General features: G+C 32.4%; 1 protein-coding gene across 2 annotated transcripts in view; it reads left to right on the top strand.

The window, feature by feature from the left end:
* The window catches only part of LOC149791091 (uncharacterized), a 45,814-nt gene that overhangs the window by 12,285 nt on the left and 14,683 nt on the right, over positions 1–18,846 (top strand). For both annotated transcript variants that reach the window (XM_089971467.1, XM_089971468.1), the window contains exons 5-12: positions 2,309–2,371; positions 4,367–4,450; positions 5,431–5,484; positions 11,506–11,574; positions 12,504–12,581; positions 15,263–15,301; positions 17,724–17,786; positions 18,153–18,328. In XM_089971467.1, coding sequence (XP_089827593.1) covers positions 2,309–2,371; positions 4,367–4,450; positions 5,431–5,484; positions 11,506–11,574; positions 12,504–12,581; positions 15,263–15,301; positions 17,724–17,786; positions 18,153–18,328 — 626 coding nt within the window. The remainder of the gene's footprint in view (positions 1–2,308; positions 2,372–4,366; positions 4,451–5,430; positions 5,485–11,505; positions 11,575–12,503; positions 12,582–15,262; positions 15,302–17,723; positions 17,787–18,152; positions 18,329–18,846) is intronic.

Below are 18,846 nucleotides of genomic sequence, written 5' to 3'. Positions count from 1 at the left end.
TCATGCATGCGTCACTGTAGATAGACAACACTACATGCAATGTGGAAAACAGAGCCACATTTATAAGTATATACATTTGAGTACGTTTTAAAGATTAAAATGATTCAAATGATAATGAATAGATTATCACCAGCATTAGAAGCATTTTTTGCAGACAGTAAAATGCTTTCAAAATGGATATTTTTGACTGGTGAATATGCAGTGTAAGTTTGAGTTATCTGACACTATAGAAATACGACTGAACATTAGCATTTTTATCGTATTCATATTTAGACCCAAATATAAAACCGACCACACTTAGAAACCTAATTCCATTCCATCTTTTAACAAACAAATTCGTCCTCACCTAAACTAGAATGCATTATTCCCAATTTGGCGTCAAAACATTCCAAACTAATGTGATCCTTGTCAATTCATAAAGCCTATGCCACATCAAAGCCAACGTTATATCCATCAATCGATATATAAGTGATAATAAATAATGGATAGGTTTAGTACAGATGAATGCCCTCATTAATGTAATGAAAGAGCTCATGTAATTTTCTCCTTTGAATTAGTGTGAAAATTATGTATTCTACAAACCATGTATTTTTTTCGATCTATCACTCTCTCTAAAAGAGTGCATTTGAATTTGTGTGTAATTTTTTCTCTTCTAAACACCATGTATTTTATTCGATCTATCACTCTCTCTAAAAAAGTGCACATTAATTTGTGTGTAAATGATTTTTTCTAAACACCATGTATTTTATTTGATCTATCACTCTATCTAAAAGAGTGGAGAATGTGTGTTTATATGAATGAGCTAAAATTCAGCCAGTCAACCCTCTATCGTCCAAAACGTATCAGCAAAATTATTGCTTTATCTGAATCATCAATAGATATGTTCTGCATTGGATTATTGTATGCATTTTTTATCACCATGGATCTCTATCCACATTTCAGTTTAGTGATCAATATTTAAATTGTCGGTCCTCCAGCGGTAATAGTTTCCAGCTACATTTTATGTAACAAAGTCACAAGGAACTTTAAATTTTCTTGAATGTTTTACAGTCAACATTTTTATCTTTTGTTCGTTCTATAGTATAGTAGTATAGAAAAGAGGCAATAAACATAAAAGTTCATTGCAACCTTGCAGCATTATATCGGATACATTTTTTTCAATGCAGATAAAAGCCTTTTCTATTCCGGTGAAAATAATAGTATTATGATATGCAGGAACGTTCTGTCCGGTAAACATATGTAGGGAATATATAGGAAAATAATCGTGTACTGTCTCCGGGTATTTTTTCCAGGTTTAGGAATACTTACAGCGCCACTAGGCGGAAACGGAAGTAGCTTATATTTGGCTAATAGTTATATAGTTGACTGCTAATCAACTTGATATTATGAGCAATAAAACGAAGATAAAGCAGCATCACCTGTCCAGCAGTCAGATGTTTGAAACTAGACTAGAAACGTACATAAACTGATTTGAACAATAAATAAGTCGGCATGTTTTTCTGCTTGGCAAAATATGCTAATGACAACTCCACAAACAGGCATCGAACATCAAAATTTAGAGTGAACAAATCATAGAGATGAGGCGGCATTGTGCCAGTCGCGTATCAATCACAAATAAGTTACTGAAGGTATTTTAGGGTAGTTCGTACAAGTACGAGTTCTAAGTTATCATCCTGATAAAAAAAATTATTTAACTCTCTCCTCATATTTTCAAGTGATAGTGTACGTTATTAGAAGACAATTAGCGCACACCGAACGAATTTTAATACAACTGTGTAACATGGTTATTAATTAAATTTCTTAGATTATGTATATCTGCTCTCCGTGTGTTATTGATATATTTAGTATGCTGTAGAAAAATTTCGCTTATCATTATAACGAATCATGTTCATGCAGTCTTTTTGGTTCACGTTCAAAGTTGTATTACAGGTCAAATTCTTTTCACTCTAACTCCAAAGATTTCCGTGTAGTTGTGGCTACTGGCATGGAAAGAGACAGAAAGAGAGAGAGGGGGGGGAGAGGATGCTAAGGGGATTTCAATAAATCTAAGTAATATGTTTCTTTAATTTCGATAAAGAAGATTAAGAATACTTTGTCACGTTATTTTCTTATTTCATTTTTCAATACTAAGTATAAAGTCATACCTAATCGAGAGACTATAGATGTATCAAGTGTGCTTTAAGAACCACGATTATATGCATATTTCTACGTCTGGGCATATCATAATATTATATACCAGTAGCATTAGTATAGCAATGGTATATTTGTATATCAAAGATATAACACACATTGCGTGGTTTTATTTCAGCATGGGAAAAGCTATTTTATCTAAGTCCAGACTGCAGATATTACATCCTCAGTATACTCTCAGGTACGATTAATATAGATATATATGCATGTGTGTGTGTGTGTGTGTGTGTGTGTAACTTTATGTGGATTACATATCATAAGTAACCTTTAATATCGTTAATTTAAAGCCTCTAAAGGCAACTACTAATATATATATATATATATATATATATATATATATATATATATATATATTGATACGATGAAAATATGTCTCTTTTTAATAATATCTGTTGAATTATGTGTAAATTTAAAATAATCGTTATTTTACTTAGAAAGACGCTGGATTTAATGTCAATTATGCTTGAATTAGGACAGGATGTTTCGATTCAAACAAAATAAATGTGGACAAGTTTAGATAAATGATTCGATAATTTATATTTATAATGCATTTTGAAGCGACTTTTTGTGGTCTTGACATTTCTTTCTATCGGTTAAGATCGATGGCAAGAAAATTATTCAAGCGATAATTAACAGAAAGAATTTAATTTTTGTTTTAATACGAGATACCCACGCTGGTACTGAACAATTCAGTATTAATGTGGCAGTAGGACATGTCAGCAAGGCGATTGTCACATATTTCAACTTTACGACAGCTATACGCAAAGGATCTACATAATTTTGCTTATCCCGGTAAAGTCTGAATAGTTCAAACTCAGTTTGTGTGCTCCATTAACATTTTTATTTCTGGTTTTATCAATATTTAATGAAGCATTGTTTTATTCTCGCCTTAATTTGCGAGAACATTTATAGTTTGGTAAACATTGTTCAACAATTGCTATAAGTCAACCTATTTAGCTTATTACACCATATGTTCCCTAGTAAAAGGCGAGGCAGCTACTAGTAACATTTGTTTAAGTCTTTAGTATGACTCGGCTGGGGATCGAACCCACTAACTCCTGCATCAGAGACGGATCCTCTAGCTACATTGGAATCTGGATCTGTCAGTAAAAGGCGACTTGTGTAATTTTACTAAACAAAGAATACAGAGTCTGTGATCTACATTTCGTACCAGTTAATATAGAAACAAATCTTGCGAAAGTTGACATAGAAATAAGAGGAAAACATGCATCAGTCATCAATAATCTACCTGTCGACGAATTATCTACCCTACAACATTCAATACAGAGACGTGTTTTGTGCCAACATGTGTATTCATTTACCCAATCATAACAAACATCCCTAAAAGGCACAGCGCATTATATCAGCAGCATCATAAACAATTCGGTACAACGTTTGAAAGCTCGACAATAGAGACAACAATTAATGAAACATCGACGTCAAAAAGAGATAAGTCAACTAACTCCTTCCAGTAGTATATTTGTTACATTCACGGAAAAAAAGTTCTACTGTTTCAGAGCTGGATGATGATGAAGAGGGCGAAAATAATATTGATGCAATTTATGACAACGTGAATGAGCAGCAGAATGAATCAAGTGGACGTGAAACAGACAATAGAACTAAAGCAGTGTATCGAGGAAACCTGGTGACATTCACACCAAAGTTAAGATAAGCACATATGTAACTCAGACTTTAAACAAAAAGGCAAATAAAACAAAACTTTATTAACATGACAAGGAGGAACGGTTTGATTTCTTCCTACTATGATTCATGTGCTGGTATTTGCAAAACAAACCCAGTACGATTCTGACTCTGTATACGCTGATTCTATTACCAATGTTATAAGTGTCTATTATGACTCGACTTGGGTTCGAACCCGCGACCTCCCGCTTCCGAGGCGGACGGTCTAACCACTATGACACCGGACGGAGCGGTCCATTTTCTTGACAATATTTTTTCTGATTGTTTTACCGTCAGTAGTATTATTTCGTACTGTACATGCTATGGTTTCCCTGTCTCATTTTGTAGCTTGCAACCAAATATTACAATCATGTATTATTCAATAAACAATACAACATAATTAAAAATATCACAGAACTGTTTTAATACTGACAAGTTTTGTAACAGAAATGAATTTACATAATTATCTATATGCATGTAACTTTTTTATCAACAGGTTATTTTGGAAAAGTTTTAAACAACCCCAGTTATTGCCAATGCGACCAGAGATTCAACCTGCCCTATTTCCCCATACATAGTGGTATGTTCTTCACTAGAACGAATATAATATGGACAGTATATGTATTAATTCATATAAGTAAAGAATGTGTAAATAAAGGAAGGTACGTACATATATATATATATATATATATATATATATATATATATATATATATATATTCTTCATTGACTTTTTTCTATTATATCATTTCTTTACTTTATATGTGCTTGCATGCAAGTATATATGTTCTTGATTTCGTTTTTATGTTGCAAATTGAATGCCATGCATACAATAATTATTTGAGGATTTATAGCTTGAATACAGGTAACCGCAAGACATATAAAACTGCCCCCTAATGTTGCTAATGTTTGAAAAGGTGTCAGTCGAGGAGCTTGATTTATTTAACCAATGTAGGACGTAGTGATCTTGTAATTATTAACAATGATATAAATGATTGTAGGAGTTGCAGAAATTGTAGCAACAGTAATAGCATGATTTAATTGTTTCTGAATCTAACCTTAGACACTATGAATCTATTTATAATGACTCTGAATAGAAGTAAACTGTTGAATTAGATGTAGTTGATGTTGTAAGTGCATTCGGAATAGTGGTAGACATATTGTATTGAGTAATATTATCAGTTGTAGCAGTAGTAGTTGCACTCTTGTTTTTCTATGCTCTCATGCTTGAGGATAACAGCAGCAGTAAAAGGGTAAACATACTGTAAGAAGTTGTCGTTTTATGAAGTGCAGTAGTAGGTATTGTGGATGTAATACATTTTACATTTTAATTCAACATTTGTTTTAGTAGTAATATCAGCAATTGTGGTAATAGTCGTATTGATATCAACAGTAATGACGGTATCAACAATGGTAATTAAAATACCAGTAGCGGATTTACACAAAGAAGAATATAAGGTGGTGATGTCCATTCGACCAAGTAGCAATAGTGGTGATATTAAAGCAGTTTGAGTAACTTTAATTTTAATAATTTCAGTATTGTCTTGTATTTTTTTACAGGTCATGAGCAACATGATCATGATAAATGCATGCACAATGATAATGAGTACAGACGTAAGTATAATCATTCATAGGTTTTAACAGAGCAAAGACAAATCCATAAATAACACCAATAGCAATACAAACCGTTTTGTTTAAAAGCTTACAACATTCTCTTAAATTGAGATTTTACATTGTCTTGGAGATGAGTGGTACGTATAAGCTTTCTTTGGTGATTAGATTTTCGACAGAGCTGAAACAATTCCCAAAATAACAACAACAGCAATACAAATCGTTTTATTTAATTTCTTACAATGTTTTCTTAAATTGAGGCTTTTCATTGTCTTGGAAATGACACATCAAAGAAAGCTATGCTTTATGTAAAGGGTATATAAGTTACAAAGGATATAAATGGAGTCTACTTTTAAACTAATAACACGCCTGAGTTAATTTGGTTTTGTAAAACGTAACAATTGTTTAGAAAATTCGTAATATTATGGCTGCTTAATATTCAGTCAAACAAGGACACATCCAGCAATAAGAAACAAACTGAAAACGCTAAATATGAAATGGTCATTTCGGAGTGGTGTTAGCAGTAAATGTTTGGACCACGTAAAAGAAATTCTATTATATTATTCAATATTGGTTAAACGTTGTGAACTATTCAATTTTTGAAAACGCAAAACAACTTTTAGAAGAGAACAGGGAAAGTCAATTGTTTAAACACTTGCTGCGGATTTTAAAAAGTATGTGTCGGCTTAGTATCTGTTCCGAGGACATAATTTCGCGTCCTATCATAAAACATATCAGCAATCAGCCCACATTGGTTGAAATGAGTCAATAGACCTAATAATGTGCACAGTTTCAAAAAGACAAAAGGTGTTTGCTCTTGTTTCCTTCCTTTCTCGACGTAATCCATCCATCTGTACCAGTTTCATATCTGTGGTAGGTCTAGTTGTCTAAACCCGCAGGAATTTCGCCTTGATATATTCAGCTACCGTCTGTTTCTTGCGACAATCCTAAACGAGTTTACTCTCAGTCTCTTGTTACTCATAATATATGACTTCAGGTTGTTTGTAATGACGGTTTCTTACTCTAACTTCGATAACTTCCTTCACACACTGTTTAGGCGATTACTTTACTTTAAAACATATTTACAAATGGTCAAGGAATTTTCAATATTTTACTACGAAATTGAACACAAAATATTCCATTCAAATGGACGAGAAAATGATATTTGGTGTGTCCAGGTGTGTTTAGTAAGAAATTAAGAGAATTAAATATTTGGTCTGTCGTGGACAAACATATGCAATTCATTTGTTTTTAGAGCAAGAGTTGAGACTCAATTATAATCCATTCTTTAAAAGAGAGATAATAATAGGGCATACAAAGTCAAATATACCGATGCTGAAATTCCGCAATAGAAATAAAGAAACATAGTGATCAGTGTGGAAGAAATATGTGAGATGTTTCATTCAAGGGGTATAGAAAAATATCAACAATTTAAGAAAAAAAGAAATATTTTGATGAATAAAACTAAGGCACATCAATTTGTAATATTAATATAAATAATTGTTTACTTATCAGGATTGTTTATAGTTGAATTTAGAATCACACGTGACATCATAATGCATGGAAGATGATATATATTAGCAAATCTTCAGGACGGAATTTTAAGTTTTTCTTCTGATGTTCTGATTCATCCGATCTATTCTCACCTAGAGTAGACGATATCTGAAGTTTAATAGGTAGAAAATGACACTTTAACAGATCTTGAACTAATGGATATCATTACTTGTTAATATTTATCACACTGTTGGTACATACATGCCGTCTTTGTAGTTTATTATTTCGGATATGTCAACATGTTCACATATCACTTTCTCCGAATCAGATTGGTCCGAATAAGCCCCTTAACCCATTGAGCAGTATTTGCACTACTGACTGACTGCGACCGCCGGACTTTAGCATTCCTTGCATCCTGAAATCTTTCGCTCTTACTATTGAAGTCACCAAGATGTCGACCGTGTTTCCATTCAAATGTTCAATGGACATTGGGAAAACCGATCAGAAATAAGCACAGTAGTTGTTAGGTATGTTGGAATATGGCCACTGTCCCCTACATATAATGTTTCGAAGATTAAACTAGAACATGCGTACATTGCACTATATCTCCAGATAAAGCAATGATGTAAATAACATCCGATATCGGAGTAAATAAACTCACATCTCTAACGAAATTCCGATCATAGTCTCTCACAGGCAGAGTGTGATCGAACACACAGTATTTTTGCAAATTAAATATGGCAAATATCAGTTAAAAAACATCATTAAATGTTACGGGACAATAACGAACTTTGTATTATCACACAGGAATTTCCATCAAATATCCAAGTTGAAACAATAAGCTGATGGTTTCAAATATTCAACTGTTTTCGAAGGACAGATGCTCTTTGTTTTATACATTGCAAATGAGATCGATTTTTAAATGTTACTGATTATCAAATTGTATATCGTTGATTCAGGTTACGTATGTAATAATTATTTTCACACGCTAGAATTGAACGATGTAGCGTCTGTGTCAGAATTTATTGAATAGCTCAAAATCATGTCCTTCTTTCTACCCAAAGTCTTTCCACCAACCTTAAAACTGTCGGATAAACTGAACCTTTAATGGGGACTTATTTAATGATAAATTTATTAACCTCGCGGAATAATTTGCATTTGTTTCACGCGATGGCTCACCAAAACTGGAAGTCATTCAACTCGTTTCATACATTCAATATTAAATCGTTACCCATTTGAGATCGCCAATGTATCAAGAACCTAAGTCTTTCCATCATATGCTTTGTTATGTGCGTTTAAAGCCAAATGACAACACGGATAGACTATTAGTGGCGTCCTGTACAACTGGTAGTTGAAGAATCCGTGAAAATCCAGAGAACCACAGACCCACTAGTAGCTTCTGGGAATTTTCCACATATGCCGCATAGGTGAGATCTCATTTATCTCTAATGGCGAGTTCCTTAAACCACTTGACCACACTGGACCCATTCATTTGCTTCATATAGATGATTATGTCACTCGATTACCTCATTCGCACGTAGATATAACCTCACAACACTTGTCAAACTACAAGGTAATTGAGACTGAAAGTGGTAAAGAACTATATTAAACAGATTAAAAATTCATATTGACTGGAAAACACATGTTCATAACAACAAATTAATATGGATAAACATCATTCCGAAATAAATGAATAACACATACTATATAATAGTATATACAAACCATCTTGACCTGCTAGGCGGAGTAGCACCTGAAAAGGGCCTTTTATTTCTGGATTATTTATAAATGAGGATAACTGATAAACATAATAATAATAATATATTGTCCGCTGGTCCCTACTGGTACCTATATAATTTAGTATTTAAGGCAGACCTTGTATACTGGACATACACACTAACTCGCTCTCTTCATGTGGTGACTATTCATAAGTTCAAACTGTGAATGCGGCTGACCTTATGAATTAACATGTACATCCTAAAATTCGTACCATATTTTGGTATACGGTATATATCATATATACCCATATGAGTTTAAATGGGAACTTGCAATTACGTTGAAATGGTGGTTTTTAAATTTAACGGCAAGAATCAATTCTGTCGTTATGGATATGTCCTTGCATAATATTTTATGTTCGTGTGATTTTAATGCAGAAAAAAGTAAATAAATTCACACTCCTCGTAAAACTGTTTTCTTTTTTCGTCTTTGTGACTTCGAGTTGATACTAGTTCGATAACTCATTTATTTCACAATAAGTATATTTATATTTACCTGTTTTGTTTTTATCAAATTTTATTAAGGATTTTGTGTAACTGCCTTTTGCTCTTTCTGTTTTGGTTGTATAAGTTTGTCTACTGTTTTATGAACATTGATAACATAAATCATTTTCATTATCAAATGCATTTAAAAATAAATATTTTTACATCTGAGCTTATGTTTGTCCATGATGTTTTGGTCAATGAGCATTATTGCAAGGAGGAATTTCAAGGATTGTGTCGCATAAACAAAACGAAATAGAAAGCAAAGGCAAATTTAAAACATATATCTTAATAAATAGAACAATATGTATTATACGAATTTCCTCATAACTTTGGTTATCTAGTCTATTAAAAAGGTTTAACATCAACTTTAATTTCTTTTGGATTTGTGCTCATTATCTTGTTAGCTAGTGTCATCTGTTACAAAGTTTTGTAATGAAAGCGATGTATTCCAACTTCATCGGTATCCACTCTTTCCCCTGCGTAATTTATAAAAGCATATAGCTTATTACTAAGGCCAATGGATTCTTGTATGGGTATTGCATTCATGTGTTATTTGAACGATCCAGACGTTATTAGCTATTGGTATTCCACACCGGCTATACGCAAACACTCTTTTCAAGAATAAACGGAATAAATTGTTATCAATTAGTTACATATGAATAGTTAACATAAATTAATGTAATGATGTAAGTGAATTATTATGCTTAAGAACAGAATAAAATAAATCAAATTCTGCGCAAAATATGGGCAGCTCCATCAATTTTTGCCACTACCTACTGAAAAACTTCTAAATCCAAATGTAACAAGCAGACAACGTATAAGAAGTCCCGAAGTTCAACTAATTAACACAAATGATAATGTTAAATAAACAGAAACTTTAATAAATATTACTAAATAGTTGATGATGATGCACCTTCTGAATCATTTATTTTGCACGAAGAAAGACAATCAGAGTGTAACATTGCTTTAGAAATAGTTGTATCAAAACTGTATTCAACGCAAGTAGAAATTTTATTCCTTAAAAGCTTGAAAGAGACAGCAGATGTAAAAATGACATTATGAGGAAAATAATCTAGATAAGATATTAAATTGCACAACCTTTTTCTAAATGAAGCAATCACAAGAGCACACCGAGTTCGATATATATATATATATATATATATATATATATATATATATATATATATATATATATATATACGTAATAGGAGTTATCGATCAAATATTTTCAAAGCTGAAAAATGTTACCATTTCACACAAAAATTAAAATGTATGCTCATAGAACCAGGTATAACAATTGCTATTGCTTGCAAATTTACATTTTTATATAATAGCTGACAATAGTTGCAGATATAACTGTATGTAACATAATTTCGTCATTCTCGTCATATATAATTCATTTTCTTTTTTTCCCAGATACTGACCAATCTAGAAAATATTTGAGTAATTGTTATAGTCTCTTTATCAGCTGCTGTTCTTATGTCCATTACCACGTTGGTGTTGATCGTAGTCCTTATTTCTAGCATAAGTAAATGATGTTGGAGCAATGTTACTGTAACATTCATCACCAAATAACTAGTTAATTAACAACTATAACAACTGCGTAGCTTGTTCTAATTTTGAAAATGAATTATAATCCTGAGATGTTGTAATCATATTTGTTATTTGGGTCGTAATCTTTGTCAGCTGACAGTTTGCGTTGTTTATTGAACAGTAGAAAGAGTCACTTTAATACTTGTATTATTCTATACAAATGCACCTCAGTTATATATCATATATGACCTAATACCCTAACTTAACTGTGGTATACTTTCGGCTGATAGTCATTGACTATCTTGAAGAAGGAAAGTATTGTGTCGTATATTTTCAGTGTGTCTCTATTTCATGAATTTCGTCAGATGACATTTATCAGCAGGATTCAACTATATGTGCTCTGTCATCACTTTGGTGTTTGCAAACATCTAACAGGGCACCTGACATATGTTTTCCAAATCCTTGAAGTACAGTTGACCATTGTTTAGGTCCATTATCAATTAGACATGTATTGTGTTCGCCCAGTATATCATCAATCTTTTTTCATCTCGAATACTAAGAGTGTTAAATATCAACTCAAATTTCTTTAAAGCGATAATTAAATATATTAATATTGAGAAGGGTCACATCCTAGTGTAAACAAATATAAAGTGGATGAAAACTGGTTGAAGGCTTTAATGTGAATAGTACATGTAACTTGGACCTTCCAAAAGCATATTCACATATTATTTTCCAGACCTTTACAACACATACGTAGCGAATGATGAAAATCATGGACACGGAGTGTGCACAACGCACCACTTAGGTAAGAACATTTATTATATTAGATGGCACACATTGACAATAACAAAATAGACAATACTCAGTGTTAACCCGATTTATTACCACTATTTTTTGGAATTCTTCTTCAGTAGCAACGAAGAAATATTTCTGGACAGTATGCATTTCTTCTACGTCAGGTATGCTATAATTGGCAAAGGCCACTGTATATGTTCCAGAAGACACTATTGCCACACATCACATGACATCATGTGCAAACCTAAGTCTATGTGTGCCCGCTCCCATGAGGAATGTCTTACAATAGTTTTGTCCTCTGGAGTATAGTGTATTCGCCTATCGCACCGGATAACACAGATAAAATCAATTAACTGGGGAGAAGACATTAATTGAGTAAATAGTATCTATTTGAAATTTCGCCATCATGACTACATTTATATTACACTTAATAATATTATTAATTTAAACTGCGACACCTTTGGTTCTTCTGGATCTACACGGAGTCCATGCAATTATGGCTGCTAAAAACGTAAACTAGAACATTTTAGAGCAAGTACATTTTAATCCTATAGTGTTTCCAACATTTTTCGTATTCAACATTCGTTTAAGATGACACCTGGGATAACCATTTCTGTTTTTCGTTTCCTTTCTGAATAGTAAAGCCTCAGAATGGTCGAATGCATTTTTTTCATTCCGCAAAGCATGAAGTAATTCGTATTATTTACAATATACTGTCAATAAAGTTGTATTTGCTTTTAGTTTTCTTTGAATATGTAGATGAAAATCTTAGATTAGACAGTACGGATTATTGTAGTATAAAAAGCAGCTAAGGTGTATTTCACGTCAAGGTATGAATTTCCGGGAAGCAAAGACTGCAGGACCTATCATTTTAAAACTATGATGCTATAAAGCGAAACAAGCAAATGCTATAGGTAACTGGTATTATTTTTATTGCAGTTTGGCAGCATCTACACAACGTTCACCATACAGAGGATCTTCACTTCTGCCGGGAAAATTTAGTACTTCAACTCTTCTGTGAGTATTACACACATTTTTAAGCAGTTTCAGTCTTTTTCTAAGGAACCATTCTACAAATACCTGGTTTGAAAATATTGATGTTGAGCAAATATGTAAAGATACCTATTTCAAACCTGGTGGCATAAACAATTCATGTTCTCGATCAACTAGCGATAATCAAGCAATACTAGATACGTATCAAATTTAAAATTAGCGTAATGCTGGTTATTCTTCTCAATGTGTACACATACCTAAATTGTGGTATTTTGCAAAGTTAAACTTATTTTTATTTAAAGAAAGCAAACGAAGAGATATCTCTTTCTGCTGGTTATGAAATGTTTTAAAAGTAGATCAGTGTCAGGAATAATGCCAATTCAGGACATTAGATCTATCAGAGCTCTTCTTAAAAGGAGGTCTTGTTATGATGTCATTGAAGAAGCCATTTCTTCCATATAATATGATTAATGTCCACATCTGTACCATGTACAAAAATGATTTATTTCTGAACGAAAGTGCTGACGGAAGAATAATATATATATATATATATATATATATATATATATATATATATATATATATATATATATATATATATATATATACATTGAAATTTGACATTGCTTTCAATCGAAAGAGACCGTTCTTACTTGTTGCGCATGTACAAAACTGAGAGAGCACAGAACTGTAAAATTTTGGCTTACTATGAGAAAACATTGAAGCCAGTAAAACCACATCGCAGATCGGTACAGTGCTGATTGTTCTTTGCTCTTGGTTCAGAATATTTATTCATTTACTTTAAAATCATGCTATAGAACTGATCCTTCTCTTGCAAAATGATATTTTTTCCAAAATATCTGATATATATATATATATATATATATATATATATATATATATATATATATATATATATATATATATATATATATATATATATTCCGAACAATTAGTTATTTTTAAACATATGCCTTATCTTATTTAAAAGCTGTAATAAATGGTCAAACCTTTAATAAATAATTATATGTTCAATTTTGGATAACAACATTTTGGTCTCCATCTTTTAATTAAAAAATGTACGAATTCCAGATATAAGCAATTTTGGTAGAGAAAATCAACGTGAAGGAAAAATTATAACCATCCCTGACTACCTCCTGTATGCCAGTTGTACAGACACTAAATGATACAGCTACGATTTTTCCCTCTTTTTTTTGATTTGACAGAGTTAATAGTACATTGATAAAACCTTTCTATTGCAAATTCAACATTTATGAAATTATTATCGGCCAAGTCTCTCACTGGTTTGATTTGGAAAAAGGGTGTACGCCTAGGGATGTACTCTCCTTGTATACGTGTATCCTGTATGCTCTTGATGCATCACTCGTGATGTTTCATAGACGTCACTGAACTGCTATTATTTATGTGCAAAATATTGCTAATATTCTGACTTCCGCATAAATATTGGAAAGAAAACCAAACCAATAAACCATGTAATTTTGGATGAGAAGTAGATGAAGTACTCACCTTTGCGTTTAAAATTTTATATTATGTTGAAAAAACTAGAAATTCTAATTATGCATTTAAATTCTAGCAATTAAAAACAGCCTAATTCAGTATATTCAAGGATTTTATTTGGAACTTTAACGGTTGTAAAACGTTTAGCCATCTCCAAAATTTAATTATCATTTCTTATTACTGTTAAATCAGCCTATGCAGGTTTTTACTGATCTAAATTAGTTGTTTTGCAAGCCATTATGGCATGCGTGACTGTGCAAAGAATTGCCTTCACGGATTATCGTGACGTAGATGAAATATTATTATTAATTAACTTTAGGGTCTAAATAGAAATCTTTGCTAATTTGCTCATATCGAATATTGATATTGTGTTGCATTATAAATATATTTTATGAACTTAAAAAGGATCTCAATCATTTTTTAAAAAAATAAAGTTAGAACTAGGTATATAAATCCAACTTTCAAAGCTGAACATGTGATATAAATAGTATATATGGTTTAATCCGTATTTGTTAGATAGATGAAGAGGTGTGTGCTACAAAACACGGTTTGTTAAAAGTATTCACATTGTGAACGACTTTTTTAATGGCGGTAATTGCTGGAAAGATTCGATAATCTTTTCAAAATTATACTTTCTCTGTGACTGCGTTGGACATGATGGTACATGTCTGCGGCATGATGCCGAAGTGATAGACTACTCTATAACTTGCCACACTACTGACATCATAGCAATATGACAATACATTTTTAAAACTACGTTAAACTTCCAAATCGCACACACACTCTAATTTCAATCAACTGACGCTGATACATACAAGTTCAAAGTGTGCCTATGAAATGGATGCTTCATGAACTGAGCCGTAATGTCATACTCTTGAGATCCAGATTAAACTGGCTCTCTATACCACGAACTGCACTGCTTTATTTAATAGGCTTATAATTCCATGAATCATTTTTAGTACTTCTCAGAAACGCAGTTTTGTTCGAGATCCCAATATAAATAAGATTTGACCTATCTGTAAGGAAGACACCGAGATACCGCAAATGAATAAAATCTTATAGAATGAAACAAAACGTCAGTAATGTGTATAAATTGCATATGTAATGCTTTTGTTCTTATAATATAAATATTATTAATTTCCTGATTATATCACAGAATCTCAACTTTCCATTTTTTTTAATTGTAGACGCATATGAACATAACGGTGGATACAACTGCACCTTGGGTACGCATAATGATCATGTAATATTCATTATTATTAGTATATACATATTTAGCTCCAAAGAAAACCCTTTGGTACGTGCTACGTACTTCCTTACAATAATGTTACCTGAACTGTCAGATGACTGTAAATAATGGAACCCTAAACATTGTTTCTTTTCTAACGAGCGTAACTATGCTTTCTATTGCCATTTAACTAAACTCAAAATCAGCTCTATTTCTCTGCCTTCATACTCTATCACAAAAACATATCTATCTTTCTGTCTGTCCGTCTGGCTGTCTCTACACAGACGTACACTCATTTGTTTATTGTAGAGTCTGTGCCATTTATATTTACTTTTCCGTTCATAGGTTTTTAGGTTTTTTTGTTTAGCTGTTTGATTATGGGACGTCGATGGTGTGGAGCCATTTCTTGACCCGATCCATTAGCCAATCTCTAGTAACAGACTTGATAATGTACACAATTCATGAGAACTCATGATCACATGGTTTAGATTCGTAAAAAATGTATGTGCTTTACAGCTTGAGGTGGGGTTAGAACAGCACCAAATGCTTCCGTTGGTGAGGGTCAATTAGTTCCTTTCTTAATTTAGATATGGTCTTCAGTTGTACCATTCAGTATGAGGTATTGATGATTGGGACCGAATTTTTACCATGGAATGATTAAGAGGGAGTCAGTTTCTCATTTTGGGATGCCTGTCATTGTGTTTGTGAATGCAAATGGTGGAAGGGGACATGTAGGGTGTCTGAATATATACACAGACACATATATATATATATATATATATATATATATATATATATATATATATATATATATATATATATATATATATATATATATATATATATATATATATATATATGTGTGTGTGTGTGTATGGTCAGTATGTTACTAGTTATGTTCAACCTTCAGTGAGAGCTTTCTCGTTAGCACCGTGGATGTTGTTACCGCTCTGGTGGCCTAGTGGTTAAAGCGCCGGCCTCGGAAATGGGAGGTCGTGAGTTCGAATCCCGGCCGAGTCATACCAAAGACTTACAAAAATGGTACTAACAGCTGCCTCGCTTGGCGCTCAGCATTAAGAGGTCAGTGTTAGGACTGGTCGGCCTGGTATCAGGATAATGTGACTGGGTGGGACATTATACTGATGCCCCATGATGCCCCAGTGCTAGACATCACTATAAACTGCCACACTGCAGACATCGTAGCGATATGACTGAAAAATTGTTAAAAGCTACGTTAAAAATCCAAATCACACACACACAAATCACACCGTGGATGCTCTTTCGTTTTACATCTTTAGGTATTTTGTTAAATAGCATCTGGTATTTAAAAAAACTTTAAAATGTCCACTTTTAAAAATTATTTTTAATAGTCATTCAAGGACTGCGAAGGATACTTGAAGACTTCGTCAGTATTCCAAATGTTGTTTTAAGTGTTGTATATCGATGTTAAGAAGTTCTCTATATTTTGCCACATAAAAGATGACGTAACTGACATAACATTAACGTGAACATGTCCCAAAGATAATGTATTATTATGACGCAAAAGTGCTTGAAGAGACAAATGATGATCATAACTGATATTGTTTTATACACGGACACACACGAATGTTTCCATGTTTGGAGCTAAACAATATATTCTTTTGTGGAAGAATTAACAAATAAATATTAACACAAAAGCTAAAAGAAGTATTTGTTATTTACGTAGTTTAATTACAATGGAAAATCTGCAAATATGAGATTAAAAAAAGATTGAAAGAAGAAAAAAATTAAAACCTATTTTACGACTGTCATAGGCCTAACAAAGATGTATTACAAAATACCAAAGGAATTGCCTATTGTAATGAGAACCAAGAGATATTTGCATTAAAGCGTACGTCAAAGTTCCACACGTATATGATGAGTATCCATGCGTCACGCTCGATGTAGTCCTCGATTTAGACTCTTGCTAGAAATGTGTACTGAAATCAGATTTTCATAAAATGTCAGTGTAAACAGTGTTTAACCATAATTCAATAGTCCATACATATAGATATAATCTCTTTAAGCGCTTTATCCACTCAGTTACTAACATTGTTTCCTTTTTTCTTTTAAACCCATTGAATTTCGCTAATTTAGTTTGAAGTAATTTCTGTGTGCAAAGTAGAATTGTTTTTTTAACAATGGCGTGTGATGTCAGAGCAGACAAGAAAGGTATTAATGTATTACCCGAAGATATATATTTCCAAAACGATGAACACCGTTTACTTCTTTTATAATTGTTTTTAAACTTTATTTCAATAAAAAGTAATTGATTTAAAAGGTGTTAAATAATATAAGAATTCTTAAGATTACGCTAACAGTTTTTTCATGAATTATATAAAATGTATATTTCTCGATCCGAAACTTTATATTTTTTACTGCAAAATGTTTTAACATTTCAGTTCCAAGTGCAGTTACTGCTGCCCCCGCCTTGACCACAACCACACCTCTCCCATCAGTTCTTGGTAATAACAATCGATATTATTTCTGATGGAAATTCTATGATAAATATCTATGCACATGTTACTAATGTTCAACTATCTTCTAATGAGATGACTTTCTAAATTTTGCACTCTACAGGGACTGATTCTCAACTTAACTCTAGCCTCTGCAGAATACAAACATTCTAGAGTTCTCATTTTTCTGAACGATTTAGGTCTTTGAAGCAAATAACGACAACAGTGGCCACAATTTTCCCTCTCTCAAACACCTCTTGTGCAAACAATACAGATTGTGTTACAACCATAGTGCTATGATTATGAATGCATATATATATATATATATATATATATATATATATATATATATATATATATATTATTTCCACACAGCAATATCTTCTTGCAACAAGTATGCAACTATATCTTCACTGGCGCACGGGATACAATTTCAGCATCCCATTGCCTCCAGCTGCGGCACAACAAACGACCACCGCGGATCAGAGGCTCTTGTCTTTAACTTGTGCCAGACCACCAATGACACATCGCAGTGGAGGGAGGGACCAAATGTAAATATAATTATTTCATCTACTTGTGAAGAATACTAATCAACTCCGGAAAGCGATTTTATGGAAGAAATGTACATAGAGAGTTTTATAAGTGTGTCAATTCAAATAAACTTGATAATGTGAGTCGAAAATATGTTTTTGCTATTCTTGTTGACCAAAGATTAAAATTATTCTACGACTTTCCTTGAATGTTTTGAAATGAACTCGAATACATTTTATTAATCAATTGACCAATACAAATAATTTTACTTTTACGAATCTGTATTATCGAGTATTTAATGAATTTTGAAATATTTTCTAATTTTTCCTTCATTTCGCCCGTAGTCATTTGATGAGTGATGATTTTTTATTAACGTTTTGTATATGATAAGGGCGTTTTATCTTTGATAAAACCCTAATCAAGTGATAAAGAGAAGGTGTTTGTGTTTTGTGCGGTAGATTGTATGAAATATTACGAGCGATGATAGCAATGTTCAAATTGTCGTCCTCACCTGTGAAAATAAGAAAATATTTCGCTT

Source organism: Sinohyriopsis cumingii, chromosome 10 (assembly GCF_028554795.1).
Source record: "Sinohyriopsis cumingii isolate HCF-2022 chromosome 10, ASM2855479v2, whole genome shotgun sequence".
Taxonomy (NCBI): Eukaryota; Metazoa; Mollusca; class Bivalvia; order Unionida; family Unionidae; genus Sinohyriopsis; species Sinohyriopsis cumingii.
Note: the sequence above shows the minus strand (reverse complement) of the source record. Positions and strands in the feature narration are given on the sequence as shown.